This window comes from Lupinus angustifolius, chromosome LG11, assembly GCF_001865875.1.
Source record: "Lupinus angustifolius cultivar Tanjil chromosome LG11, LupAngTanjil_v1.0, whole genome shotgun sequence".
Taxonomy (NCBI): domain Eukaryota; kingdom Viridiplantae; phylum Streptophyta; class Magnoliopsida; order Fabales; family Fabaceae; genus Lupinus; species Lupinus angustifolius.
Window position 1 is genome coordinate 23653768 of NC_032019.1, and position 9789 is coordinate 23663556.

At 33.2% G+C, this 9789-nt stretch overlaps 1 protein-coding gene across 1 annotated transcript in view; it reads right to left on the minus strand.

The window, feature by feature from the left end:
- The window catches only part of LOC109360514 (phosphatidylinositol 4-phosphate 5-kinase 9-like), a 14598-nt gene extending 7571 nt beyond the window's left edge, over nt 1-7027 (minus strand). The window contains exons 1-2 of the mRNA XM_019605475.1: nt 6811-7027; nt 4596-5981 (exon numbers count right to left, since the gene is read on the minus strand). Of these exons, the coding sequence (XP_019461020.1) occupies nt 4596-5851 (1256 nt within the window). The 5' untranslated portion in view covers nt 5852-5981; nt 6811-7027. The remainder of the gene's footprint in view (nt 1-4595; nt 5982-6810) is intronic.

A 9789-nucleotide genomic window follows, 5' to 3' on the forward strand; every position in this document is an offset into this window, starting at 1 on the left:
ATAAAGAGCTTTTCGCAGTTTGCACACCTTACTTTTTGTCTCCCCTTTAAAACCTGGTGGAATGTTCATGTAGATTTCTTTATCTAAGTTACCATGAAGAAATGCATTTTTTATATCATACTGTAGGAGTTGCCAATTAAAATGCGCAGCCAATGATAATAAAATTCTCACAGTATTCATCTTAGCAACATGGGCAAATGTCTCCTGATAATCAACTCCCTGTGTTTGAGTATACCCTTTTGCCACTAACCTTACCTTATATCTCTCAAGGAACCCATCAGCCTTATATTTTAGTGTGAAAATCCACTTAAAGTCTACAATATTTTTTCCTCTAGGTTTATCAACAACCTCCCATGTTTCATTTTTTTCTAATGCATTCATCTCTTCTCTCATAGCATTTCTCCATTCTGTTTTTGACAATGCCTCAGAAACAGTGTTTGGAACAACAATGGTATTTAGACTCATAATAAATTTTTTGTAAGTTGGTGATAAATGCTTAAGGGAAACATAGTTGGACAAAGGATAAAGAGGTCTTTTGATGTATTCTCTATTATCTTTCCTAACAGCAATAGGTAGTTCAAGGTCGTCTATTGGTTTAGGAGGTCCTTCGATAGGTTGTGATTGTAATAATGGTTCAGATCTGATTATGATCTCATTCCCAGGACTTGAGTTGGACTCTTGGACTTGCGGAACATTGGAAACATTGTTTCTTCTTGAACATACCTTCTTCTTTGAATACACCTTAGAAAACTGTGGGAATTTGTAGGTAACACTTGCAGGAATTGTGGATGACACTGGTTCAACAGTTGGCTTAGGTAACACTAACACATGTTCAACAAGTATAGGTTCAGCAGCTGATTGTGACTCAAACGCAGGTTCAACAATAGAATTTGTTGACTTAGAGTTGGAGGACCTAGTTGGTATACGAGGGAGGTCAAGGGATTTAAAATGAGTCTCAAACTCACAAAGACTATCTTCCATCATGGAAATCTCCCCCTGAAGAGAGGATTTGGAGAAAAAAGGTTTATTCTCTATGAAGGAAATATCTGTAGAAATATAATATTTCCTAGATGATGGATGATAACATTTGTATCCTTTTTGAGTGGATGAGTAACCAAGGAAAACACAAATAATTGCACGGGGGTCCAACTTATCTCTATGTTGATTATGGACATGAACAAAGGCAGTGCACCCAAAAACCCGAGGTATAAGGCCATTAGATGTTCTAAAGTTAGGGTAGAAGCTGTTAAGGATCTCTATTGGACTTTTGTTTCCCAACATGGGTGATGGAAGTCTATTTATCATGTATGAGGCAGTAAGAACAACCTCTCCCCAATATCTTTTAGGAACATTCCTTTGAAAGAGTAAGGCTCGAGTGGTGTTGAGTAAATGTTTATTTTCCCTCTCGGCTACCCCGTTTTGTTGAGGGGTATTAACACATGATGACTCATGTATAATACCTTGTAATTGAAAGTAGGGTGACAAAGTTTGGTTGAAATAGTCCCTAGCATTGTCTGTCCTAAAGCATTTTATTTTTATCCCGAATTGGTTTTGAATCATTAAGTGGAAGTTAGGAATAATAGTGCTAACATCATATTTTTGTTTAAGGAGAAAGATCCATGTAACCCTTGTGCAATCATCAAGGCTGACCCGTCCATGATTTGTGGTTGAAGCATAACACTTCTTCTACTTTCTTCTGCTCGAACCAATGAAATTGTTTCTTCAAGGGACGGTGTTTCAACCTTTCCAAGGATTTGAATCCTAACCTGATCAAATTCAGAATTTAATCCAACTAGAAAATCATATACCCGATCTTTCTCAATGAAGCTTTTTAAGGTGGATGCATCCTCGTCACATTTCATCTTAAAAACTCGATAATGATCGAGTTCCTGCCACAAGTTTTGCAACAGATTGGCATATTCTGTGACAGATTTATCTCCTTGCTTAGTAGATGAGATCTTGACTTTGATCTCATACACTTGGGCAGCATCACATGCCTTAGAGTATGTGCGACTAATGAAGTCTCAAATCTCCTTTGTTGTAGGTAGGAACATACAAGTGTCACTAATCATGGGATCCATAGAGTCCCATAACTAGGACATTATCATGGAGTCCTCTTCATCCCATGGTTCAAATGTCGGATCACCTTCTTTTGGTCCCTGTCCAAGAAGGTGGTCAAGTCTCCCTTTACCCTTAAGGTATGTGCAGACGAGTTGCGACCACTTCAAGTAGTTCTTCCCATTGAGTCTATAGGAGGCTCGAATATTCTGTAGATCTCCGATTTTATGGAAGTATTGGCAAGTGTTTCAGTTTTAAAAGTTGACATAGTGGCAAAAACAAAATTGTAGTAGGAATTGCAGCAATAAAGGCTGAATTACACCAGGAAAATATGCAGCAATGAAGGCTGCTTGAATATGAGGCAGAGACCCTAGGAAAAACCCTAGAGCTCTGATACCATGTAAGAATATGGAAAACTGAATATCTTATGTTTTATTATTGATCAATAGATGATAAACATGATTATATAAAGAATTAAAAAGAGAAGAAAAAAGGAAACTAAATCAATCCTAACCAAAAAAAAATATCTATACAATTCCCTGTCATCAATCCCTTGATTTCAGGGATTACAGTTTGATTCTAATCTATTTCTGATCATAATCTGATTTGTTTGATTATTGTAATTATACACAATATTCACATTGTGACAAATAACATCTTGCTTCAATGCTTTCATTGTTTATGGTTTTGCCTTATGACACCAGTAGGAGTTAGAAATGAAGAAAATCCATCTACGCCCTACTGTAAAAATTATGATGAACAACTGAGAAGCAAATACTCCCTCTATCCTTATCTGTAAGTCACCTTTTACAAAGTTGTTTTAGTCCCTAAATATAAGTTACTATATAGTATCTATGCAGCACTAAATAATCTATACCAAATATATTCCTCCATAATTACACTCTACCCTACATATTCTAATAAACTTTTCAATTCCCGTAATAATGAATGGAGGGATAATTTTAGAATATTAATATAACTTTTGATGATTTTTTGAGTTACAACTACTTTTACCAACTTTTCTTAATATGTGTTAATTGATTTATAAGTGGCTTATAAATAGGGATAGGGTGAGTATTTGTATACTGAAGGTGAAATCTCCCAATTGTCATGTGATTCTGAATATGATATGGAAATTCTTATTTTTCCATGGAAAATATATAAAAAAGCATTCACATTACAAATAAGTATAAAAACAATTAATCATTCAACTAATTAAATTTGCAAACATGATTTTGGATGAATTTGATTTTGATTGGGAGTGAGTTTGTTGCATAGTGATTTATGTTTGGAAACTTTTTTGAGAAGGAATTTTTACAGTTATATCATAGAGAATTGGCTATGTGTTACGTTGATTGTCGACTGCTTAGAACAATCTTCATGGAGATGTAAACCATAGGATTCAAGCAGGTTGGATGAAATATAAGTGTTTCAGTTTTCATATGTTATAAAAAGGTTCAATCAAGCTTAAGGATAAGATTTACCACACAACTATGAGAACCACATTGTTACATTGGACTAAATATTGGGTGGTAAAATATCAACAAAAGAATAAATTTCATGTTGCAGAGATGAAAATATTGTGTTGGATGAGTGGACATGATAGACAAGATAGGATTAGAAATGAATGCACTAGGGAGAAAATTGGAGTACCTCCTATTGTAGAAAAGATGGTAGAGTCATGCCTTAAGTGGTTTGGACATGTGTGGAGGTAACCAGTAGAAGCCTTAGTAAGGAGAATAGATCAAATGGAGGTTAGTTCAATTCCTAGAAGAAGAGGAAGACCAAGATAAACAATAGAATGAACGATTAGGAAATATTTAGAGATCAATGTTTTGCCAATGGACATGATCTATGATAGAGCATTATGATGTCCTTCGACCTATGTAGAAGACCTAACTAATAGGATTAAGGCTTGAATGTTATTGGTGTTGGATTTTAACAGCTATACAAATTATTTTTCAATGTGTAACTAAAAAGTGAATATGAATTCTACACTGCTTTGTTTATACCCAAACACACCATAAGTAGTTAGTAATGTTTAAAGAACTATTGAAGAATGAAGATTGACAACTTTAGTGGTAAAATTGTTTCTAAACTAAAAATATAATTATCAAATGCCTTATTCATATTTTCCCCTACTTTCAACAATCACATTTTTTGAAGAAAAAACGTGAAAATCATAATTTATTTAAAGTTGAATGTCGAAAACCTTAATTTCTGAAAGAGCTATATATATCAGATCCTATTCTTTGTAGTTGGTGCCGTGGTAGAAGAAAACAAATTCACATACAGGGAAACTGAAGATGAGCATTAGTATGATAGGTGAACACAAGTACACAAACATATCAAAATCCTAATATGACTTTTTGCATCCTCCTTCCAGCATGTACTCATCTTAAGATTTGTGGGCATAAAAAATAAACAAAAAAGCAAGCAGAAAGTTGCAGAAAGCAATATCATATAGCAGCAAGTCACAAATGATAACGACTAAAGCAGCTAGAGTGTGCAGAAATTTAGGAGAGTGAGCCTTTTACCTTATTCCGAGCTGCAAACTGAGCATAAGATCATAACTCCTATGACCTTTAATGATTGCTTCACCAGGTCTTTTAATCTCTTTGGCAAGTTTTTTTCTAAGCCGTTTTGCCCTTCTAGACAATGATGAAAAACTATTATTTAAAACTAGCTCACTTATTAATACACCTTGCATATACTCTCGTTCCACAATCGGAATCTTTGCATTAGCCTCTTTATCCCCACTTTCTAGTATAGAATCTGTTGAGTCATTCCCAATCACTTTCTCGATAGATACCTCAAGACTCCAGCGTCTTTCGAGGGAGATGTTTTTGCTACGAGATTGTTCCAGATTTAAAAGGTTTCCTTGGGCAAGCTTACCAGATGAAACAGGATGAGATGATCTCTGGTTCTCACCAACATTGACCTCTCCCATATCAGCAGAAACAGCATGATTAATATGAAACTGATTCTGCTTTCTCATATCTGGCAATAATCCTCTTTTTCTCAAGGCATTGAGATAAATTTCTTGTGCAGATGGAAGAGAACTGCCTTTTGGATAAAAGGTTCCTTTTCCATCTTTCAGACCCTGTGTCCAAGTTCCAACATAGATGCCTCCATCACTCCAATTATATACCCCAACCCCATGCATCATTCCATTTAACCAGCTTCCTTCAAACGAGTCTCCATTTGTCCAGGTGAGAGTTCCTTTTCTGGACATTTTCCCACCTTTCATATTCCCTAAATATACATTTCCATTTGCCCAGGTATACTTTCCTGGCCCCTCTGGTGTTCCTTGGATCCAAGAGCCTTCAAAGATATCACCATTAGGATAAACTTGATAACCAAGTCCATGTTTAAGATTCAATCGCCATCGACCTTTGTAGATAATATTATCAGAGCCAATATATGTTCCGGTACCATGGATATAGCCACTAGAGAATTCACCATCATACATCGCCCCAGAAGGCCATTGTATTTTTCCAATTCTGTTCCTCATCCCCCGTCTCCACTCACCCTCATATACACAACCATCTGACCATACATACTTACCCTGACCCTCCGGAACGTTGCCAAGATAGGATCCAGAATATGATTCTCCATTAGGAAGTACGAGTTCCCCAACTCTAAAGCCACCAATTCCAGAGGAATGACCAGCTTCACTATTTGTCAATGTAGATACATAGTTTACTTGAGAAACGGCATTAAGAGACTTTGTTCTCTCTGCATCAAAAAGTGCTCCATCCAAATTATCAAATATGGCCCCAGGGTGAGACATGCATAATGAGCGAAAGGAATATTTCCTTATAGAATTATATGTGTCCCGAATTCTCAATAGCTACAAGACAGGAAGGGTTGCCAATAGGAAATCTTACCAAGAGACCGACCCTTGAAAAACTGTCCTTTGACTAAAGGAATGAGAAAATGAAATAAATTAGAAATTTGTCAATACACAAGCTGCAAGAGATCTACATTCATGCCATAAAAAACAGGAAGAAACAGATATTATTTAGAACCAAAGAGAGCTTAATAGAGTATAGAAGGGAGCAAACTTATTCTAACTATCAGTACCCACGCTATTTCTTTCGCTAAATTTAGCAAACCACTGCAAACAACAGTCTTAATTTGGAAAGATAAAGTAATTAAAGAGATATCACGGCAGCAAATGGAAAGACAAAGGCAACACAGAATCATGCAGTTTACTTCGCCGAATAAGCTAATAATGCAACACAGTGTATAAAAATAGAGTTTAAGGTTCAGGAATCCAAAAGGAAATGCAGAGAAGATAAACATGGACAAAACTTGTAAAATTAACCATGTCAAACAAACAAAGCTTCATGCACTATTGCACAGTTAAGTAACTAACCCAATTTCATAACACAACCTATGTGGTGGCATAAAATTTCTGAGTAGTAATCCAACAAAAACAATTTTTGAAAAATTCAATAAATATTCAATTTCAAACCCTATAAACTTCACCTTTCAAAGTACAATTGAGAAATTCTGGTAAATGAAGAATATATGATTAGTTTGGCAGCTTTGATTCCGTAAAGAAAATAAAATCTGAACAAATCACTGTTTAAAATCAAAAGCAAAGAACAAGTATTGCATAACAAATTCTCACTTCTAACATATTAAGATTTGTGATTGCACATTATTAAAGATAACAATACAACAAACATTTATAAACCGCAGTTTCACAGAAAATGAGATACAGAGAGAAAAAATGAGAGGTACCTTGGAAGTGAAAGAATAACAAATGAGTCAAGTTTAGGTGAAATTTAATTAAAAGGCCGAGGGTGGTTTGGTTAAACTTTCAACTATAAATGAGAAAGAAGCTTATTTTACTACAAGCTTTGCTTTCCATTTTCATTCTCACACTTTCATCCATGTTTATCTTCTCTGCATAAATAGAGAGAACGACTAATTCATTTTTGCATATTAATTCATGGTTTTTTTATGAAAGGAATGAAATAAATTTTCACCGATAATTAAAATTAAAGAAAAAAATAAAGAAAAAAAGTAATTCATGATTTGCACTCTCACATACATGAATGAATGAGTTGCTAGAAACAAAACTAATTTTATTTTAGAGTATTTTTCTAAGTCAAAATTAATTCAAACCTATTAAAAATATAGAAATTGAGTGATAGAATGTTTGTACCCACATATGAGAGAATCACGTATGAGCTTATTAAGATGATGTGACATGTAATTCATTGCTATTCTCGCCCTTTGTCGTTATTAGTGGGGACGGGAGATTATGGCCATTATTTCAATTTCAAGCAACTTTTTTCTTTGGTTAGTAACAACTAACAAGTGAAGAACCACTTTGATTTCTAAGAAAAATGGAGTGGTGGAAATTCCTCCTCAAATATCTCAGTTTTGTGGGTTAAATTAATAGATAGATTGTAAAGAATCTCAAACATTATCATTAAAAATAAAAGAACTAATCTTATTCACTAGATTTTGAGAACCAATTTAGTTTGTTTTTTTTTCTTTCTTTTTTCAACGTCCAAATTTATAGATGAAAGATAACCTAAAATGAGTCTTCGCTGGTTTTTTAAAGGGAAAATTGATACAATTGATAATGAATCAAAGGGGAAGGTGAATGAATTATAATATTGTTGTCCACATGAGAACGTAATATATAATTTGCAAGTTATTTCAATAAACTTCTAAATTTAATGATGAATATCATATTTTACATAGTAGCCTTAAAATTCACTCCGATTTTTTCTATCAAAAAAGGGGAGGAATATTTTTCTATCAACATTTTCTAATTAAAAAAGGAAAAACAAAAATTACATGCTTATGATATCAATGTAAATTTAATAATTATAAAAGAAACTTATATAAATCATGATTGAGTTTTGATGTTGATCGTAATCCACTGAGATAGTAAAAAATATTTCCACATTTTAAACTTGAGAGACAATAGGTTTTGAATTTACTCCGATTTTATAACATATTGAGATATAATTTTCTTTACACTATTACTATATTTTCAGTAATAAAACATTAAGTTTTTAGTTGAAAAAATGAGATCTAAAATTCTAAACAATATGTTATAGAAACACCAACATATGAAAAACGTATGACATATGTTATGTCCTTGAAAATAACTTTACTAATCATTATTCTTATAAATTGGTTAAGAATTACATAAATATTTTATTTAAAAAAAACTTCATAATATCTATACCAATATATAGAGCTAAAATAATCAATAAATCAATAATTATCTTGACATAATTTGCATATTCCAAATTTACCATATTGTGTATAGTGTGCATTTAACTCCCCTCATTCATACAAATTACAAATTTAAAACTTACCGAAATTCCACTCATTTTTTCACAACTTTCCTTCTTTTCCATTAATTAATCGTCACTCTTTCCACTATTTTTCTTTTCCTAGTTTGGTTATGAATAATATGTAATGGCCACTATGATGCAAATAAAACACTCATAAAACGGTGTGAATTAATTAGAATGGACACATTTTCAAAGAGATGTTTTCAAAGAGACTAGTAGGATATAATAATGTGTTTTGCATGAATATATTTAAATAGTGCAAAGTAACAAAAGTAACTTTCAAAAAATAGTTAAGTGAGACAAAACAATTTTAGAGATATAGTGGCATATCAATATTAAGAGGGGTGAGTACTCAACCAATCTATTATAATTGATCATCATCTTCTCAATAAATGTTTTAAAACCACTTCTTGAATTCATTCTTACACTCTATGTTTAATTTTAAGAAACAGTTGTTATAATTGTACGTTTATGATCAATATATTTAAGAGAGGTAATCCATTATTCTTTGATTTATACTTCCATCTTCTCTTAGTTACCTCTGTGTTATCCACTTCTTATCTTTAATTTCTATTTTATTTTGATGTAGTTTATAAAATATTGTGCACAAAACATGTTTGATGAAATGCTTCACTCATTGCATGTAGAAACAACAGTCATGCATATGTAGAGGTATGCATATATATTTTCTTTTTTTACTTTCTAGTGTGGTTAGCGGTGTTGGAGTCTCGATGAACATTGCTTATTTAATCTTGCAGCAGAAATAAGATTGAGAGGAAGAAGAAAATGTGTTTAATGGACAAAGAGTAAGAGATGAATAAATTGTATATATGTATATGAGAGATGTATTGCTGAATAATACTTGATATTTTTCATTTCATTTCAACTAGAATGATATATTGCTATTTATAGCAGATTTCCTAACTAAAAAAATTAACTGGAAAATACAAAACTCATTACAAGGATATCACTTCTAAGATTCCCTTAACCTTTTGAACTTTTCTCTTCTCAATGGTTTGGTCATTATGTCAGCCAATTGATCTTCTATTGCAATGCCTTAGTTGAGCCTTTCCTTTGCTCACATGATCTCTTAGGACGTAATACTTAGTGTCTATGTCTTTACTTCTTCCATGAGACACTAGATTCATAGCCAAATCTATGGTTAATTTTTTGTCCGATCAACTTCCTTTTCAAATCTTCAATTCACCAAGTAAGGACGAGAACCAAACTGCTTGACAAGCAGCTGAACATGCTGCTATATACTCATCCTCACAAGTGGACATGCCACCACTGTTTGCTTCTTTGAGATCCAAGATACAGGAGATCCAAATAGTAGAAATACTTGCCCCACTGTACTCTTTCTATCAACCAAATCACCACACCAATCTGAATCTGAAAA